The following is a 21,646-nucleotide window of genomic DNA, read 5'->3' as shown; positions in this document are numbered from 1 at the left end:
TTATAATGGACAGCTGCATATAATCTTTGTCTTAATGCCGGGTTTATCGTTATAGATGCTAATTTTGACATTTCTGTTCCATTTACTAAAACACTTTCAGCTCCTGCATCCCATAACCTTAGGAGCCATGATGGTATGCTTTCTCTTGGTTTCTGATGGAACCGTTGTACTAGGTCCATCAACTCATTAGCTGTATATGGACGAGCGGTCACATGGAGGCAGGTTTCTGCAGGGGGCCATTGGTCAGGAGGCACCCCTGCTGGTCTATCCTGTACCTTCTTTGTTTTTTGAGTTATAATAGGCCGAATCTCGAATGGGTCCATCATAGATGGAGTTTCGAGATCTGCCTTAGAGATCTTTTCCCCTGTCATATCAGAGTCTTCTTCCTCTGATTTTGGGGTGTCTTCTACCAATATATTCCTTATTTGTCTTGTGGGGACATTTAGGCCAGGCTTTTTGGTTGTTAACGTACCCAGCTGTTGTTCCAGTTTCTCAATACGGTCTCGTAATAACTGATTTTCAGTTTCCATATTAACATTTGCAGTATCTAACTTGAGTATGGCCATTACTAATGGCCAGGCTACTGCAGAGGCAGCTAACCGCCGCTCCTTGGTAACAAGTATGTCTTTATCTAATCCTACGAAGTAGTCAGTCAAATAAGATGGAGAAGGAGCGGCAGTCCCTGGAACCCGCATGGGTCCCCATTTCTCAATAACAGATGCCAATCCATAGTAGGGTGACCCCATGAATCCTGGAATTAGACCAGGGATTGTCTGTTCTAGGGGGGTAACGTTCTCCCCCTTGGCCCATTTAAACATACTCCAAATAAACGACATTATGGATTTAGTTAGAGCTGCCTGGCTCGCCAAATGTAGAGTAAATAACTCCTAATGACGATACTCCACCAGGGAATAGTATAGAAGATGGTATATTTTGAGTAGTTCTATATAAACAGTTATACAGGTAATACAAAAGAGAAGATGGCTCACCTTTAAGATGACAAGGCTCGCAGAGGACTCCACATGGGAGGGATCTCCAAGAAGAGATCCTTCCCTGGTGGTGGTCAGCCCTTAAATGGGGTTTGAGAGAGGAGGAACTAGGCTCCACCCCTTCCACCCACACAGGTATATCACCTTCACCTGTGCCCCCATGGCTGACTTGGTGCTCACCTCAGGTGACCAATCAGTGGTTCAGGCCGTGATTCAGCAGTTCCCATACACATGGCATTAGTTCTCCGTTTTTTTATGAGCATTTTGGATTCTGCATTTACTGCTCATGCAATGATGCTGTGTGATTTAAGATTGCTTGCTCAGTTGTGGTTAACACTTAATTTGCTTTACAGGAAAAGGAGTGGAAAAACTGTGTACAGAATCTACTTGTATCTCTTATGGGTTATTCTAACGTGGCTCTAGTGAATCTTACAATTAGACAAGTCATGGGAATGGGTCCATACACAGATCCTGCTAGCTAAGCCCAGGACTGCCCAGGAGAAGCCCTAGATGGAGCTCAGGATGCAGTTCGGGAGGTATTCCCTAAGGTCACTGATACATGAAAACCTCAAAAGGCTTTCACATTGTCATGGTTTTATGATTTTTGGTATTGGTATTCCACATCATAACATCATGTAGTGCATTGAGAATTAAAAAGTTAACGCTCCAATTCTGTGAATCATTGATAGTTATGGGTATACCTGCCTCAGAAGAGAAGAACTACATTCCTCAGAGGACTTTGTGTTGCTTTGTATTTTTACATTTTTCCATGCAGAGGGAAAGATAAAAACTGTTTGCATGTCATGAGATACTTTTCTTTCCTTGGGGGATCAACTCAAGAGCAGATCCTTGCTAACCATCTTGCCTTCAGCATTTAGTATAAGGCCTTCGGTTTATCAGACTCTCTTGCTCATTTTATTTATTAGTTTTAATTCCAATATATTATTTTGCTTTCCGTTATCTTACTTAGTAAATTAGCTTTCCTCCTCAGATCGTTGCCACTGTTTTGTTTCTAGGCCCATCTCCCTTTTCCCTTTCCCCCTTCCTGGGGTGTGGGTCCCCTGTCCCAATTGTCGCAGAACCGGGCTGAACCAACCAGCCCATAAACTGTTGGCACACATCCATCCTTCAAGAAGCAAAAGAGCCAAACATGCACTTGACCGCCTTAAACAAGCACTTGAATGCCAAACTGATGATTATCAGAGGCTCATGATATTTTACTTCTAAAACTTGCTGTTGAAAGTGCCAACACAGACTGCAAGAAGCTTCTGAAGTCCTTGCCAAACCAAAATCTGATTTTGATAGAGATGGTTGAAGTGTATAACCACATTGGGACAATAGAACATCAATATGAGGCTAGGGCTGCAGCTCTTGCAGTTATAAAAGGTCCCTCCAAGCCTGCTGAACTTGGTTATAGCTGTGGCAAACCCAGCCACCATACAGGGAAGTGCTTGGCTCTGAAAGGAGGCAAGTCTAAAGCCTCTACTTTGAAGTGCTGTCCCTTATGGTACTGTGGGCACACTAATAAAGGTCATTATGATTCTGAAGGTCACCTAATCCAGGAAAACTGGTTCCAGAGCACAGGACAGCACCATGCTCCGACACTGTCAACGATTTACGGGCAGGTTTTGCCCGGTTCTGTGACAATTGGTGCAGGGCACCCACGTACCCGCACCTCAGGGAAGGGGAAAAGGGAGATGGACCTAGGAACAAAACAGCGGCAACGATCTGAGGAGGAAAGCTAATTTACTAAAGATATCAGAAAGGAAAATAACACAGTATAATACAATATAATTGGAATTAAAGCTAATAAAGCAAATAAAATGAGCAAGAGAGTGTCCGATAAACCAAAGGCCTTAAGCTAATGCTGAAGGTGAGATGGCAGTGAGCACCTACTGCTGAGTCAATCCCAAAGGAAAGAGAGTGTCCCGTGACTGCAGACAGTTTTTATCTTTCCCTCTGAGCGCAAACACGTAAAAACGCAAAGCATTGCGCAGCCCTCTGGGGAACGTAGTTCTTCTCTTCTGAGATAGGTATACCTGAAACTATCGATGATCCATGGAGCTGGAGCATTAACTCTTTAACTCTAAATGCACTACATGATGTTATGATGTGGAATACCAGTACCAAAAATCATAAAACCATGACAGATACAAATGCCTCAGCTGCCTCTACAGACACCATCACAAATGCTGCAACCACAGATGTCCCACAGAGCATCTCTTCAAGTCTTCACCCAGCAACTACAGGCAGTGCCAGAAAGGACTTTGCAACCTCAGTCATAGTAACGTTACACGATTCTTTTGTTCATTTACTCCCTACAGGGGTCTTCAGACCACCAGGGCCCCCAAAAAGTGCCTTACTAATATAAAGATCCTCAATTAACCTTTCAGGATGTGGGTAATTGCAAGTGTGAGCCAGACAGAGCTGCTGGATATGCAACAATTTGACCACAAGGACTGGATGCAGGCTGTGTAAAGATAAGCTGACAAGATCAAGATAACCGCATTTGAGGAATGAAAAGAAACAAGACACTGTAACAGAAGGTGATAGGGAACTGCTCATTTAGATGACTAGGAGTACTTTGCATTGTTATGACGTTTAACCTTAAGGAATGTAACCTTCGTCCAATCAGTTCTTAACACACGTTGCCTTTCTGTGTATATAAGCTTTGAGTTGTTGCTTAATAAACAAACATTAGCTTGCATCAAGCTGGGTTCCTGTCCCTTCTTTGCAGCAAATGGTGACCCTGACATTCGGGACTTTGCATAGGCCGGCTGCAAGACCCCAAGAACTTAAGAATCAGCTGCTGAAAGGAAGCAGGAAAACAAGGACTACCTTGAGAATTGGCTGCTGAAAGGAAGCAGGAAAACAGATGATCTGTACAATCACCTCCTTGTGATTGGAAGGTGAGCTTGGGGTAACTATGGAAAATGAAGTATCTTGTGAAGAGCAGGACGTTTTTTATATTATGAGGGATTTAATCTCAAAGCATGAACAGACTCTTTCTAGTTCTGACTTAAAACTCATCTTGTGATGGGTACAGGATAAAATCCCCAATACGGATTCTTCCACCATTTTTACGCTAGAATTAAAATAGGATTGAGCTTGGGTTAAGTTGTGGGACGCAGCCACCCAAGGCAATTCTGATGGGCAGAAACTTTTAACCCCTTGGAGAAATATCTTTGAGACTCTTAAACATACGGAATCTAAATCGTGTGCTCCTTCCCTTGGTATAGAGCGGGAACCCTCTGATAAGACTCCTTCACGATCCCCTGTTTCATCTGCTCTGTACCACCCCCCTCCACAAGCCACTCCGCTGCTGCCCTGCCTATGCTGCTTGTTGCTCCCAAAGGATCAGTTTGATCCCGGTCCAGTAAATTTGGTGGGCAAACAGAACTTTTTACTTCCTGCTGATGGTTTGAAGGGGATGGGAGGCAGAAATGTTGCTGCTCCCACAGTGTACTATGGTGCTTTAGAGAAGAACCCGGTCATGTACAAAAGGACTGTAAAAAGCCCAGGCAAGCTTATGCTGTTCTGGCTCAACCCTGTCTGTGGTGTGGGAAGAGGCTACACAGGGAAAGAGAATGCCAATCTCAATTCCCTGTTGCTGCACAGCCCTCTGAACTTAGGTGTGGACAAGTTCACTCTTCTCTGGGTGGAGAACTGGCTAGAGGGCCATGCCCAGCAGGTAGTGGTTAATGGAGTTAAGTCCAGCTGGTGTCCCGTTATGAGTGGTGTCCCCCAAGGGTCAGTTTTGGGGCCCATCTTGTTTAATATCTTTATTGATGACCTAGACGAGGGGATTGAGTGTACCCTCAGTACGTTTGCAGATGGCACCAAGTTGGGAGGATGTGTCGATCTGTCGGAGGGTAGAGAGGCCCTTCAGAGGGATCTGGATAGGCTGAATAGCTGGGCTGAGGTCAATGGGATGAGGTTCAATAAGGCCAAGTGCCAGGTCCTGCACTTTGGCCACAATAACCCCATGCAATGCTATAGGCTTGGGGCAGAATGGCTTAAAGAATGTAGAGAGGAAAAGGACCTGGGGGTGTTGGTTGATGCTCAGATTAACATGAGCTGGTAGTGTGCCCAGGTGGCCAAGAAGGCCAACAGCATCCTGGCCCATATTAGAAATAGTGTAGCCAGCAGGAGCAGGGAGGTGATCATCCCCCTGTACTCAGCTCTGGTGCAGCTGCACCTTGAGTACTGTGTTCAGTTTTGGGCCCCTCACTACAAGGATATTGAGGCCCTGGAGCGTGTTCAGAGAAGGGCAACAAAACTGGTGAGAGGTCTGGAGCACAAGTCTTATGAGGAGCAGCTGAGGGAGCTGGGATTGTTTAGTCTGGAGAAAAGGAGGCTCAGAGGAGACCTTATCACGCTCTACCACTTCCTGAAGGGGGGTTGTGGTGAGGGAGGGGTCAGCCTCTTCTCCCAGATAACTAATGACAGGACAAGAGGGAATGGCCACAAGTTGCACTGGGGAAGATTTAGATTAGATTTGAGGAAACATTTTTTCTCTGCAAGAGTGGTCAGGCACTGGAATGGCCTGCCTAGGGAGGTGGTTGAGGCACTATCCCTAGCGCTGTTCAAGACGCGTTTAGATGAGGTGCTAAGGGATTTGATTTAGTAGTTTAGTGGGTAGGGATGGTGATAGGAGGATGGTTGGACTAGACAATCTTGTAGGTCCTTTCCAACCTAATCTATCTATGAACTGTTGGAAAATGGGAGGAAGAGCGCGTGTTATGGTTTTATGATTTTTGTTATATTATTGATATTCCACATCATAACATCATGTAGTGTATTGGGACTTAAAGAGTTAATGCTCTAGCTGCGTGGTTCATTGATACTTCTGTGTATACCTGTCTCAGAAGAGAACTACATTCCCCAGAGGAATTTGCGATGCTTCGTATTTTTACATGTTTCCGCACAGAGGTAAAGATAGAAACTGTCTGCGGTCATGGGACCATCTCTCTTCCCTTCGGGGTCGAGCTCAGCAATGCGTGTTTGTTGCAGCCATCCACCTTTAGCGTTAGCGTAAGGCCTTAGGTTTATCGGACACTCTCTCTCCTGCTCATTTTTATTTGATTCATTAGCCCCAATTCCAATTATATTGTATTATACTGTGGTATTTTGCTTTCTGATATCTTATTTAGTAAATTAGCTTTCCTCCTCAGATCTTCGCCGCTGTTTTGTTTCTAGGCCCATCTCCTTTCTCCTTTTTTCCCTTTCCCCCTTCCCTGAGTTGTGGTCCCTTGGGTCCCCTGCCTCAGTTGTCATGGTACCGGGTCAAACCATCCCGCAAACCACTGACAGCGTGTCCATGCAAGCCGACCCCTGCCTGGCCAGCTCACTGAGACCAGCTACTGCCAGCAGCGCAGGAGTGGATGTGTCCACCATCTAGTCAGTGACGCTGACCGATAGCAACGTGAATCTTGTCCCAGCAGCTATCACGGGTCCCCTAGGGAACGGGCAGCACAGCCCTCCTGTTAGGACGTTCTTCTGTTAAACGGATGAGTCTTTTTATTTTACTGGATGGATGATATGTTAACAGCAGCAGAACAAGAAGAGATGTTTGCAACACTAATACAGCAAGGTCTACACCGTTTGCCAATTTTACAAGCTTCTGATCCAGATTGCAATTACAGGACAAATCTCCGTTCATTTCACCAAACATCAGTTACTAAATAATTTGAGTGATCCATCCCTTACTAGAAATGTTTTACTTTCACATGTTCCAATACATAATACTGTTACTGTATTTATAGATGGCTCTGGCAGGACACACCAAGCAGTGGTTCTCTGGCATGCAACTGGTATGCAAATGGCAGTCAGATGTGCATCAAGCCTTTCAAACTTTTGCAGAGCAAAAGATTAATATAATAATTGACTCTCTGTATGTTGTAGGTATCATTCGGAGAACTGAGGGGTCTTTTCTTAAGGAAGTTAACAACTCTGTTTCCTTTGCACAGCTCAAGCAAGTTTTGCATTAAACAGATGTCACTCATGCTCATGAATTTGGCCATCTTAAATACGTGCATGATAATGGAGCTGCATACACCTGAAAAATAAAATAAAAAAAATAAAAAATTAAAAAAGGGGGGAATTACATAACCACAACAAAGGTTATGTAAGACTGCTTGTGCTGAATTTTTTGAATCCTGATCATACAGATACACCTCGAGTAGACTGTCATTTTGGGGCCTCCCCAATGCTCAAGGAACAGACAATGGTTAACATTCAGAATATGGCCACAGGGCATTGGGAATGTCCCTTACCACTGATAACTTAGGGTTGTGAATATCCATGCGTTTCCACAGGCACTAGCCCTATGTGGATTCCAGCGTGATACATTTGGCCTCATCTCAAGGCAGAAAATAGCATCTAGCCCTCATAAGAACTGGGACTGTGTGTTTCTTAATTATTGTTTTGTAAATTGTTGTATTGTAAATAACTTATGCGTGCCATAGTAAGTGACGAGAAACAGCTGGATTACCCACTGGATGGTATCTCAGTAATAACACTGGTCATGGTAAGACAAAAATAAGTGATTTTTCTGTGTTACCAATGTTGCCTTAAGAATTAGAATTATTAGGTATTATTTAGGTTGTTGTGTGCTGCTTTTTTATTTTTAGTGGTAGATTAAATATAAAAATGAACAGGATTAGATGTTTCCACTGTTGAAATCCATGGAAATAACCTTTTTAGTTTAGTTTTATCCTTTCATCATTGGTTATGATGTTATTAGCCTATCAATGAGCCTTTTCTTAGTTTCTCAAGACAAAACCTGAAAAGGAATTCCAGGCAAAGGGATGACCCTGTACTATAGAACAATTCTCACTTTCATCCACTAATCAGAATTTGAAAAATATGACTATGCATCACTCAAGACAAAGGCTGTATGGGAACTGTTGAATCAGGGCCTGAACCACTGATTGGTCACCTGAGGTGAGCACTGAGTCAGCCACAAGGGACACAGGTGAAGGTGATATACCTGTGTGATTGGAAGGGGTGGAGCCTGACTCCACCTCTCCCAAACCCCATTTAAGGGCTGACCACCACCAGGGAAGGATCTCTTGTTGGAGATCCTTCCCCTGTGGAGTTCACAGCAAGCCTTTATCATCCTAAAGGTGAGCCATCTTCTTTTTCTTACTATTTATGTACCATCTTTATAGACCTACTTAAATATACCATCTTCTATACTATTTTTTGAGTACCATCCTTGGGGATTATTTACCCTACAAAGGCACACACTATCTTACTTCAGTTCAACATATGATTTTAATAGAGAATGCTTGAATATTGCCCAACAGATATTTAAGTTCACTGATTCTTTCGATTGGAACCTATATCAGGGACCTAAAGGCCCCTAACAGAAGAACAATCTTGGGAAGGAACAAAGTATTCTGATAGTTTTAAGGATATTTGTGGCTATAAGCATTTTTTAGTGAGAGCTGACCTTAGTAGCTTATTCTGTTTTGCAAGCAGGTGTTCCACTTGGGCTCTGTATCACACACTAGCCACACAGATACAGTGTACAAATGGAAGAAACTCTGCAGACCCTGAGAAGAGTAAAAGCAGGAGATAATCTGTGGTGGGTGAGAGAGGAAAAGTACACCTTGAAGCAGGGGACACCCTGCTGGCACTACCTATCGCATCCATCACTGGCATGTTCCTTCTGTCTCTCCTCTCTGTCAACTTGCCATTTCTCAAGGGTCAAAAGCTAATTATGTGCTTGCTTAGGGAGTTTCTGCTTTGTGCTTACACTTATCTAAAATGGATGTCTGTGTGTGTGAGTGTATGTTGACTAAAACTCTAACCCTCTGTGTTACTCTGAATGCATGGTTTGCTTGCTTTTCCTACTGAGACACCATCTCTCAGATCCAAACATACCCCAAAACAGCACCACTCATTCAGGTTGCAGGAACAAAGGGATTGTGACTGGTTGGACAAATTGTTCTTGGGATGAGGTCTCACCAGATGGCTTTGCAACACCTTAAAAATTATGTGCTATATTGCGATGACTATTGTAATGCTCTTGCTGTTACTTCCTAGTATTTTACTATGTATGCAAAAAAGGGTTGACAATGCTACAAAGAAAATATTTATTGTGCAACAGAAAGGGGGAGACGTGGGTAATGGCAAGAGTGTGAGCCAGACAGAGCTGCTGTGGCTATGCAACAACTTGACCACAAGGATTGGATGAAGGCTGCGTAAAGATAAGCTGTTAAGGTCAAGATAACCGCATTTGAGGAATGAAAAGAAACAGGACACTGTAACAGAAGGCGATAGGGAACTGTTCATTTAGACAACTAGGAGTACTTTGTATTGTTATGACGTTTAACCTTAAGGAATGTAACCTTCGCCCAATCAGATCTTATATAAGATGTATATAAGCTTTGAGTTGTTGCTTAATAAATGAACATTAGCTTGCATCAAGCTGGGTTCCCATCCCTTCATTGCAGCATCAGGACTTTATTCTCCCTGGAGTTATAGACTCAGACTGTGTTGGGGAAATTAAAATTAGGGCTTGGACACCTTTTCCACCCTGTACTGTCCATAAGGGGACCCACATTGCACAATTCATGTGGGAAGGGAATTAATCGATACCTGTAGCAGGGGAACATAAAGAAAGGGTGGGAGGATTTGGTTCTACAGAAACCCCACAAATATGATGGGTAGAGACAATTTCTGATAAACATCCTACTTTCAAATGTACCCTGTCACTACAGGGGCAACAGATAACATTCACCGGTACTATAGATACCAGAGCTCATGTAACTGACATCTCTCAATCTAAATGGCCTCCTACTTGGGCCCTCACTGAGGTACCCCAAGCACTCACTGGAATTGGGGGCAGCATTCACATTTATCAGTCACAATCTAATTCAAATGACAGGACCAGAAGGCCACATGGTTTCTGTTAAGCCATTTGTTTTGCCTGTACCTGTGGTATTATGGGGACATGATGTACTTTCTCAATGGGGCCTCAAAATTCAGTCTGATTTTTTGATGGGGCCATTGAAGCGTGCAACACCCTGAAATTAACCTGGAAAACTATGACACCTGTCTGAGTGGATCAATGGACCCTGCCACTGATTAAATCGCGCTCACTCACCAACCTTGTCCAAGAACAACTCCAAGAGGAGCATACAGTCCCCTCCACTAGTCCTTGGAATTCTCCTGTAATTGTAATTAAGAAACAAACTGGCAAGTAGTGTTTGCTCCAAGACCTCCACAAAGTTAATTCAGTAATGGAAGAAATGGGAGCCTAACAGGCTGGTCTCCCATCTCCTACCACGATCCCTCAAGATTGGCATTTGACAGCCAATGATTTAAAGGATTGGTTTTTTGACATTCCTTTGCATCCTGATGATGCTCCTCAATTTGCCTTTTCTGTCCCTAACACTAACATACAAGCACCTTTGCAAAGATATCACTGGGTTGTACTTTCCTTAACAACAACAGTCCCACTATTTGTCAGTGGTTTGTTGCAAGGGTCCTCAGCCCCATTCATCAAAAAAATGCCTGCTGCCTTGTAATATCATTATATGGATGACACTCTTAGAGCAGCAGAAAAATAGGAGGTAATGGAGGAAGCTGAAGCCCTTGTCATTGCTGCTGTACTGGTTGGCTGAAAAATTTAGTGAAAACAGGAATTTATATTTTAGCTGTATTGTTGCTTTTGATTATTTGTTTGCCTTGTTGTAGTGGGATTGCCTGGTCACAGCCTGAACCAGTGAATGAGCATCTGAGTGACCAGAGCCAAGGAGCCCAGGTCCACCCATCTTCTCGCTCTCTCCCTCAGTGGTGCTTCTGGCGGTGCTTCCGGGAGCACAAATACGCTCAGAGCCTGGGCGGGTTGCCCCCACCCTCCCTAGCTCCATTCCTTCCGGCACGCCAGTGTTTGAACAAGAGGCGGCTATGTTCCTTAGGCTAATAGGTTGCTGGGAGGGGGGAGTTCATTCCCCTTATCTCTAATATCTCTTTCTGTAGCACCTCTACCTCAAATAAAGTTTCTGTCACCGCCTTTGCTTGCTTTACACTTGTATTTTACAATGTGATCAAGGACTGATAAGTCTACGGAGAGGATCTTACTGGTGGAACAGAAAGGGTGAGATGTGGAGACACAGAGCAGGACTGGAAGCACTGCTCAGCTTGTAACAACCAACACAGATTTATTAGCCACTGTCAGCCACAAACCTTGGTAAGAGAAAGCAGGATCCTGAAGAAAGAATGAGAGAAAGAAGAGTTTTTGATACATTGTGTACTGTACGTACCTGGTTTGCCTTAATCAATTCCTTGTTCCAACAATGTTACTTGGTCACAATGTTACTTAGTTACAAATTAAACAATATAGCCTAGTTACATGAATAGTATTGTGTAGCTAAGGCTGAAAAGCTATATAAGCTCAACTGTGTGTAACAATGATATATTAATACTAGAGAAAATCTAGAGGAGAGAGATAGATGAAATGGAATGCAACAGAATAAAATAAACAAGGCTTCATACTTGCATCAAGCTGGAGACCCTGTCTCTTTACTACCACCATTGTTATAGCTTTAAATAATGTACTGAAGTCTCATCATACTTTGTTTTCTGTTACTATGAGAAACAGAATGACTCATATTCATTAGACTACAGCATTGGGATTGCCTGGTCACAGCCTGAACCAGTGAACGAGCAGCATGCCCCCCCTCCCTGGCTCCCTCCCTTCCAGAGCACCAGAGTTCGAAGGAAAGGCAGCTGCATTCCTTAGCCTAAATGGTTGCTGGGAGGGGGGAGTTCATTCCCCTTATCTCTAATATCTCTTTCTGTAGCACCTCTACCTCAAATAAAGCCTCTGTCACCACCTTTGTTTGCTTTACAACTATTTATCAAAATCAACTAGGACTTTGATATACACAACTATATATCCCTAAATATCACAGAACCTCCACAAAGAAAGTAGATGATTAATCCCCACAGTTAAACATGAGTTTCAGTGTGTGTATAAGCAGTTCCTGTCAGTCTCTGGTCCACAGGTCACCACAGAAGCTGCTGGCAGTCCAGCTGAACTCTGCCAGTGGCTAAGGCCTTAGGAGATACTACTCACAAAATCATAGAATGGCTTGTGTTGGAAGGGTCCCCAAGTATTATCAAGTTCCAACCTCCCTGCCACAGGAAGGGCCACCAACCTCCAGATCTGGTACTAGACCAGGTTGCCCAGGGCCCTATCCACTCTGGACTTGAACATCTCCAAGGACAGAACATCCACAGCATGTTGCATCACCTCAACCACTCTCTGTAAAGAACTTCCCTCAACATCCAATCTAAACCTTCCCTCCTGAGCTTAAAACCATTCCCCTTTTTCCTATCACTACCTACCCAAATAAAAAGTTGATCCCCCTCCTGTTTATACTCCCCTTTTAAATGAGATCTCCTAACAGCCTTCTCTTCTCCGGGCTAAAGAAGCCCAGTTCCCTCAGCCTCTCTTCAGAGAAGAGGTGCTCCAGCCCTCTAATCATCTTTGAGGACCTCCTCTGGACCCTCACCAGCAGCTTTACATCTTTCCTGTATTGGGGGCCCCAGGACCTAGACACAGTACTTTAGATAGTTAGATAGCTCCTTCGAGGTGTTCTCCCATCTGAACCCTCACAAGCTGATCACCGTTTGCTGCCTCTCCGGTGCTGACTGACGCTGTTCCTGGACTTTCCCCACGCCGCTTCTCCTGTGCTGACCTGGTGCTGCTTCTCCAGGACAACTACTTGCTGCTCAAGGCTGCCCATCGCTGCTGCTGTTCTCCCCGCTTCTGCCTCAGACCATCAGAGCTGCTTGCAACTGGACCGCCCCTAGGATCCTGGCTGGTGACTTTCTCTGCATTGTACAAACCCTTGCTTCTTTCCTATAGCTTGCCTTCCCTTCCCCATCACCCTTACTGGTAACAGTGTCCGCCTTCTCCTTCCCCATCACCCTGGTCAATATTGGTAATAAACTGGTCGGACCAACATTTGAACCATTGTTTCTTAATCTCACGCCGGGTATATACATAATCTAAGAACCTTCATCTCCCTCCTTTATATTGGAGCGTGACAGCTACATACCAATTACCAGAGGGACTAGAACCTCCCAGCTCCAATAATCTCCCCCAAGGTGCAAGTAGGCCACACCATCGTGGTCCTACCTGCACCTTCCAAGGCCATGTTATTCTATTGATGCCTGGTTTTAGGTTCTCAGAGGCAGGGAGCAGAAGAATGTTCTCATTGCCAAGCCGAGGTCTTACCTCATTATCAGTGCCCGTAATTTGGATCCTAAGTGGGGAGGCCCATGTTGTTTGTAACATTTTCAAGGAACTGGGTCTGCCATCTTTAGGCCTTTCATTCAGGTCTCACAGTTTCATGGAGTCTCTTTGTCCACCCCTGCAGAGACTAAGAGCCTGCCTTCAGAGCAGCCTTGAGAACACCATTATAATGCTCAATAAGGCCTGCCCCCATTGGACTGTATGGCAGGAGGAATTGCCACTCGATGTTGTTCTCTTCTGCCCAGCGTTGTATCACTGCACCCGTGAAGTGACTCCCTTGGTCACTCTCAATGACTTGTGGTGTCCCATATACAGCCATTAGTTTCATGAGCGCTTTGACAGTATATGCCTGGTTTGCTTTTGGTACTAGATAGGCCTGCATTAGCTCACTTGCAGTGTCAACACAGGTTAGGGAATATCTCGCCCCTTCAGACCGAGGGAAGTGCCCAATGTAATCAACCTACCATCTCTGTAGAGGATTGAGTCCTCTAGCAAGATGGGCTGTTGTTTCAGGCAATGACCTCAGTCTCATCTTGGAGCAAGTGTCACAGTGTCAGCAAGCTTGAGCGATATCAGATAGTTGTATGGGCAGTCCCCATGCCTTAGCAGCTGCCCACATTGTCTTCTGTCCAGCACGCCACTGCTTTTGGTGTAACCAGTGGGCAATGTTCTCAGATAGATGGGTTGGGATTTCACTAACTCAAGCCACTGTGTCAGCTTCATCATTTCCTGGTGACTGCAGGGGTTGGTGACTAGAAATGTAGTAGACACTGTATTTAACTGTATTTCACATGTCTAACCACATAACTCCACCCCAGACTGGTCAGGCATAGATAGTCCAGTCCTGGGTAGCCCACTGTGCATTTCAAAGAGTGAGCCCCCAGTTACACAGCCCATTTATCTGTGCAAAACATTCAGGACGCTATCACCAAGTTCTTTGGTTATAACCATCCACACAGCTCGCAGCTCTGCCCACTGGCCACTCTGACTGCCCCCCCTCTTCAAACTAGATTGTGTCGGTGGCAGGATGGCATGCTACTGCTCTCCACTTGCTCCGGTTGCCCTTGCTGGACCCACCCATGGTACCAGGCATCTTCAGGAATGTGATATTCTCCCTCCTGGACAGGACTCTTCTCTGGCAGAGCAACCAAGGTTTCTTTTGCTGCATCACTGTGATATGTCACTGAGCCTAGAATCTTTTGAAGCTCTTCTTTCAGTGGTGAGGAAGACAGACAACTACTCTGACTGAGATAGGCGACTCATCTTGCCACTGTCTGTGCCTGGGCCACCTATCTTAGGAAGGCAGGTCAGATCTCTTACCCATCCCTGAATTGGCAAGGTGGTCTTCACTACAATTTTAGCTGTTTGGGTTATTGGCTCTACCACCTGTACTATGGAGTAGGCAGCCACTGTTTCTCAGTCATACTATATATTTCTTCTGTTCCATACTAGATCTGAGACCAGAACCCTATCAGGGACTGAATGGAACTTTAGCATTGCCACAGGCCCCAGCCAAAGCTATTCTGAGTGACATGGACACCCATTTTGGCTAGGAGGGTAAGATTAAATATACGCCTGGGCTTGTTTAACAGAGTTTTTCCTGTTGAAAAGCCTCGTGTTCTATTCTTCCCCAGTACCATAGCTGGCCCTTCTTTGTGAGTCAATACAAAGGCCTCAGTAGCTGCACTAAATAAGGTATAAAAGAACACCAATATCCCAACATACCCAAAAATTCTTGCAGCTGCTTAGGTATCATAGTGACTAGTGGTGCCTGAATCTTATCTCTTACTGCATTGGGTAGTACCCTGGTCTTTCCTGACCAAACTACGCCTGGAAATTTCACAGACCCAGGTCCTGCACCTTCCGTGAGTTTATAGCCCATTCTTTTCCCTGCAGATAGGTGGAAAATGAATCTGCCACCCGACCTACTGCCTCCAGCAAGTCAGATGTCAACATGAGATCATTGATATAGTGGTACAAGTTGACATCATTAGGTCTTCCCCAGTCTGCTAGGTCACACAACACTAGGTTATGACAATATGTTGGTGAATGTATACACTTCTGTGTCAGGACCTGAAATTCTTCAGCAATCTGAATACTGAAGAATGAATCTGCCAAGTTTAGGACACAATGGTAGGCTTCTATTTCTCTATTCAATGTGTCCATTAGGGAGACAATATTGGTTAAGGCTATGTGAATAGGTGAGATGACCTTATTTAACCCTCTATAGCCCACTGTCACTCTCCGTGTGCCATTTGACTTCCACACTAGCCCCATGGAGGAATTATACAGGCTACGCACAGGCCTTATGATCCCAGCTTTTTCTAATTCCTGCACAGTCCTGGATATTTCATCTTGACCCCCCTAGGAGTCTATATTGCTTCACACTAGTAATCTGGCACAGTTCCAGCAGACAAATAAGCTCATGCTTCACATGACCTCTAAGTATTGCCTGCACCACCTTGTCACTAATATACCTTTCTCAGTCTGAACTCTCCTACAGTTGTTTGGAGAGCCACATCTTGGGTATAGATATTTATAAGGGATGTACTCCAGGACCAGGGCAATAGATACCTCATACTCTCAGCATGGAGACACCAAACCCAGATCTGTGCAACAGGAATGGTCCATCCCCCAAACCCACCAATTATCACTCTCTGTTAAACTTGGTCAGGTCCCCATAAACAGTCAATGTTCCTGCACCTGTGTTTACCAGTGCCATTACACATTTTATGTTTTTCCACAACCAGAAAACTGTTAACTTGACATAAGGCCTCCAGTCCTGCCTGGAGGCCCTAGTTACAAGGGGGGAACTTACATCCCCTGCCATGCCCTGAATTGTGCTACTGCATAATCTTTCACCTGAGGCGGCTCAGGCACAGGGGTTCGAGAAAGTCTCTTTTTACTGGAAACCAAGAAATCTTCCAGGTTCCATATAGTTGTTGGCATTCTTTCAAAAGTTCTCATACCTGCCTTTTGGGGGCAACTTTGAAATTTCTGATTGTCCTCCAACTGCCACCACAGCTAGAGGAGGACATGATTGGGCTGGCCAACCATTTCTGCAAATTGAACCCCCACACTGGATCAAGTCATTCAATAACTGTTTTTGAGATACTTGTATAGGTCCCAATCGTGGAGTCTGTGGAATAGGTCTCCTGGTCTTCGTTACAGGGAGAACCTTGGCCCCTGCCAGTGCTCAAATACTGCACCTAGTTCAAAGGCGCTCTGCCTCCCCTAGATCAGCCACCAATTTGGTGGTAGGATGATGGTCTCCAAGGCTACTACAGGGTTCAGTATAGACACCAGTGCAAGAGGAGCCTGCTGTAGTATGAGGTCCCTCATCCCTGCTGAAAACTTAAACCAGGTCTGGACGCTCAAAGGTATCATCATACATTGCCTCCTTCGTTCTCAGTTCTCTAATTTCCAGAGTTCTTCTACTGAGGATCATAGACCAGTATTTATTGGCACACCACTAATGTTCAGCCATGTGATTCTACATGCCACCATTATCCATTGAATTAAAGAATATTCTCATCATTATGTATTACTGTCACATATAGTCTGAGAACCAGATGTGCGGTAATGGACACCAGCTTAGAGATCTCAGGTCCATTAATAACCACAATTTCAGCCCCCATGTCCCATAATAAAAAGCCAAGCCAGTATGCTCTCTCACAGTCTTGGTTTAAATAGCTGCAACAGATCCATAAGCCCAGCAGCTGTGTATGGGTGCACCATTACACACAGCATGGCCTGTGCAGGGGGTCACTCTTGAGGTGCCATCCCTGCTGGTCTGTCTTAGATCTTTTCCATTTTTTTTTTTGAGTTAGAGCCAGCCTTATTTCTGAAGGATCTGAGGCCCCCAGATTCTCTAGCTGGCTTTTAGATTGCTTAGTCTTTTTCCTGTCTTTGAGCTCAACTTAGGAGCCAATGATCCTGACAATTTAAGTCTTTTTCTTCTTCCAGTTAAACAGCTCATAATTTCAAAGGAGAGATTCCATTTGAGATGGAGGCAGCCCATCGTGACAAAGATGTAACTTGAAAATAAAGTTGTTTAAGAATGAGCTTTTGAGAGCTCAGATTGTCTTTTAATTCTTCCTCCAAAGAATCACACCATCACAGAATTGTAGGGGTTGGAAGGGACCTCTAGAGATCATTGAGTCCAGCCCCCCTGCCAAAGCAGACTCCCTAGAAGGCCAGGTTGCACAGGTAGGCATCCAGGTGAGTCTTGAACATCTCCAGAGAAGGAGACTCCACAGCCTCTCCAGGCAGCCTGTTCCAGTGCTCCATCACCCTTACTGTGAAGAAGTTCCCACACACATTTGCGCAGAACTTCCTATGCCTCAGTTTTTGCCCATTTCCCCCATCCTATCACCACACGCTGCTGAGAAGAGCTCAGCCTCATCCCTTAGCCTCACACTCCTTAGATATTTATAGACATGGATCAGAGCACTGCATATCAGAATGGTATGCACTGACAGTGAGAAGCAGCAGCCATGCCACAGCAGAGGCTGCTACTACTCTTTCCCCTGTTGTCAAGAAAGTTTCATCCCAGTTTATTCAAAGATAATCATTTTTTAAGAGATAATGGGACTATTAACTCTTACAGGTCCCCATTCCTCAACAACCCACCCAGCGCTCAGCTCAGCCACAGGGAGACCAGGAATCTGTTATAGTTCCAAATGAGAGTCAGCTATATTCAAATTCAACACAAAACATTTAGTCCTCACCATTCACTATAATGAATACCAGAAGACAATGAAAAACTACATGCTGAACTACACATAAAGGACTCCTGAGTTGAAGACGAACAAGCAGTTTCTCTGGCAGTTCTTACCCTTCAGATGCAATGCGAGCATCATGCAGTAGACCTGATGTGCTATTAAAGAGAAGATACCTGGCATGAATATTTCATCATATAAAAAAAAAGTAGGCAGTGTAAGCATAGTTTTTAGAAACAGCAAGCTAATAATACACTTGAGCTTTTGAGAAGTTACAGAAGCAGCCCTGTACTAAGACAGTCATTGCAAAGCATCATCGTAATAATGGAGAAGTTAAGGGTTTAATAGGTGAATAAAAATTAAGAACACTAACACTAATAAAAGATATCCACTAATTCCCAAAGCATTAACCAGATTTAAACCTGCATGCTTTTAGTTACCTCTTAAGCATACAAGAACTTTGAAGAGACACAGTTCTTCGTGTTTCTACACAAAAAAGAAAAAACAAACATGCACTTCACCTCATACAAGGATCATCCTGCACAAACTCGGGAAAATAGAGCCAAACAACAGAAAAAAAATGCAAATCAACAGTACTCAATCTTCTCAAGTAGAAAGCTTTATGTTTCAGTCTAAAGGCAGAGGAGGTCAGTGCGACAGTTTTCAACAGTTTTTCCTCAACTACACGTAAACCTGCATTTTCAAGTAGCACCAAAACAGCAAATCATTATTAGCCTTCATTGCATATGCAATAACCATATCTGGATGGGACAAGCCCTAAGTAAACAACTAGCTAGAGCACCATTGCCTTCCCCACTGTCCCCTGAGAAGCAGATGCTAAGAGCCAACAATACAGTACTCAGAATCTGTACATGATTCAGGAGTTTATAGATACTATCCAGCACTAGTGATTCCACCAGCAAGACACTACAGTTCAAAGCAAGTATGACTGCAATCCATTATTCCTAAAGCTACAGCTTACTTTGGTTTTGTTAAAAAGCGTTTAAACCTTTACCCAGAGTAGCCAAGAGGCTACAACAAAGCACAGTAGCCAAGTTTTGTCTAACTGGAAAAACGGTCAGAAGGCTAGGTGGCAAGAAAGGAAAGGCCCAGGAACAAAAACAAACTCCTGAGAGATGCAGGCTGGAGGGGATATCTTTGCCAAAGACCAAAGGGACATAAAGTACAAAGGGATATGCCTAACACCCAACTTCTACAAGCACTAAAGCTTCCATATCTTTTCAGAAAGGAATGCAGTTCTCAAGTCTTCCCCCTTCAGTTCTTTGGGGAAAGGAGGTCCCATATTTCTTGCTTTCTCTCCTGTAAGTACAGGAAGCAATTTTTTTTTTTTTTTTTTTTACTAACAGTAAGATTGAGAGAGAAATTGAAAGCATTTATCAACCTTTACCAACTAAGCATTGCCATAGCCCTTTGAAAGCTGTTTACTGAAGTTCAGAGGGGAAGAGAAAAACAACATGAAAATAAATAAAAATTACAAAGAATGACAGTGAATAACTAGGAAGTTGTGCAAGAAAAACAGTTTGGAAAGCCTCCACCCTGACTTCATCACCCTACACAGAATTCTCCCAAGCCAGGAAGAACTGGAACTGCTAAAACCACTGCTCAAATCCCCTTGCCACTGGCCCAGTGGGAAGTTCATATCTTGTCACAACGGTTCTGTCTCCAAACTAAAAAATAATATATAAAAAAATAGAAGGTGACAGGACGAAGATCATCTAGCACCCACTCACTGCGGGTATGGCATGGCCACCACCAAGACGCACAGATAGAGAAAAAAAAAAAGGGGGGGGAGGGGGAGGACTCCCGGAACAGATGAGATTTGCCGTCCCAACCCCCGCCCGCAAGACCACGAAGAGATACCATCGGTCAGGGGGACAAACCCAAGCGGCAGGTCAGCAGCGGGGGCCAGGAGCCCGGCCGTACCTTGAAGTAGCCGCCCTCGTAGAGAGTATTGGGGGGCCCGAAAATCGCTACCTCCCAGTTATAGAGGTCAGATTCGTCGACCAGCGTGATGCGGAAACCCTCCACTGGCTCCTCCTGCAGCGACTTCAGCTCAAGCATAAGCGCCTTCTGCGAGCTGCTCATCTGCTGCTGGGCCATGGCGGCAGCGCCGCCGCCTTACAAGGCCCTCCCCACACCGACAACAACCGCCGCCACTTCCTTTTGTGACGGCGCCTGCTCGCTGCAGCGAGCGCTCAGCGCGCCTCTCCACACCCCGCCCATACCAGAGTGCTTAAAGGGGCAGTGCCACTGCACCAAGAGTACCACATTACCCATGTAGGCAGGCTGTACCGAGAGATAGGGGGGGAAGTATGTAAGTGGGTCCACGGGCACTCTTTCCCCCAGCGAGTGTGGAGGGACCAGGCCCTAACAGAATGCATAAGCAGCCACGTCAGCACAGGTTTGAAATGGAGCAGCCACCACAGCATATCAGTTTCCCTGGTGAGATGATGGAAAGAGCCAAAAGGGGCAGGTGCATGGTGGGTAGACACCACCCGGCAGTGGCTTCCCAAGGACAGCCTGCTAGCACAACCATAGCAGACCCATTGCAGTGCTGATACCATAAATTGATTGATCAGGAAACTTTCTAAGAACACTATAGGTGATAGGTGGATGGTTGGACTGGGTGATCCTATGGGTCTCTTCCAACCTTGGTGATTCTATGATTCAAGTTGGAATATCAGAAAGCAGATACTCTTTACTATCAGCACTGGATACTTAGGGGCTATCCTCCTATAACACAGCTTACACAAGATCTTCAGCTTATATACACTACGTGTATTACATACGCAGAAGTTTTCCCAAAGTTATAGTACATGTTCAGTGACTGATTCCAAACAGAAATTATATCCTTAGTACAAAGACTCACCAGAACTACCTTATCTCATTGGTCCAGAGACACAGCTCTTCCTATTATCTAAAGAAACAGCAGGGCCATCAGTGAACACTAGCAAGTTTAGCAATATTGTTACAACTTGCATGAATCCCTCATTTTCCTTTAAGAGTTTGTAACTAAGATGCTACCACCCTGACTATACCAATTTATTATAACTCCAATAACAGACAAAACAGTAATTACAGCACCATAACACAATACTACATACAGCAATATATGGTTAGCAAAATGAATAATACCAAATAGTATTGTAGCTGAAATATCATACAAACAATATAGTTAAAAAAATTGTGATGGAAAAAGACAATCAAAACAAAGGAAAACACTCACCCACATCCTAGACTTATGGTAGGAAACTCCACCAAAGAAGAACCTCCAAAAAGAGATCCTTCCCCAGTGGCAGTCAGCCCTTAAATGGGGTCTATGAGAGGAGAAGTTAGATTCCACCCCTTCTGGTCACACAGGTGAACTGCCTTCACTTGAACTCCCACAGCTGACTCAGTGCTTGCCTCAGGTGATCAGTGGTTCAGGCTGTGATTCAACAGTTCCCATACAAGCAATAACAAAGACAGATATGAAAAACAGTTTCCTCAGCCAAGACCATCAGGTAACCATGAGGTCAGCTTATCCCAGACCTCCTTTAAACCCCATGAGGTGTCATCAACGGATATTTGATGATATATAGAGAAAATAGTTTCAGTTACTGTTATATCTTTTTCTATTCTTCCCAATTCATCTACAT

The 21,646-nt window shown here is 44.5% G+C and overlaps 1 protein-coding gene across 1 annotated transcript in view; it reads right to left on the bottom strand.

The window, feature by feature from the left end:
• The window catches only part of LOC136055222 (ubiquitin-conjugating enzyme E2 R2-like), a 75,961-nt gene extending 55,853 nt beyond the window's left edge, over positions 1-20,108 (bottom strand). Inside the window, exon 1 of the mRNA XM_065746937.1 lies at positions 19,932-20,108. Coding sequence (XP_065603009.1) covers positions 19,932-20,108 — 177 coding nt within the window. The remainder of the gene's footprint in view (positions 1-19,931) is intronic.
• Positions 20,109-21,646: the final 1,538 nt, after the last annotated feature.

The sequence above is a fragment of the Cyrtonyx montezumae genome, unplaced genomic scaffold (assembly GCF_038088225.1).
Source record: "Cyrtonyx montezumae isolate F1298 unplaced genomic scaffold, pur_monq_1.0 scaffold_4, whole genome shotgun sequence".
In the NCBI taxonomy this organism is placed as follows: Eukaryota; Metazoa; Chordata; class Aves; order Galliformes; family Odontophoridae; genus Cyrtonyx; species Cyrtonyx montezumae.
Note: the sequence above shows the minus strand (reverse complement) of the source record. Positions and strands in the feature narration are given on the sequence as shown.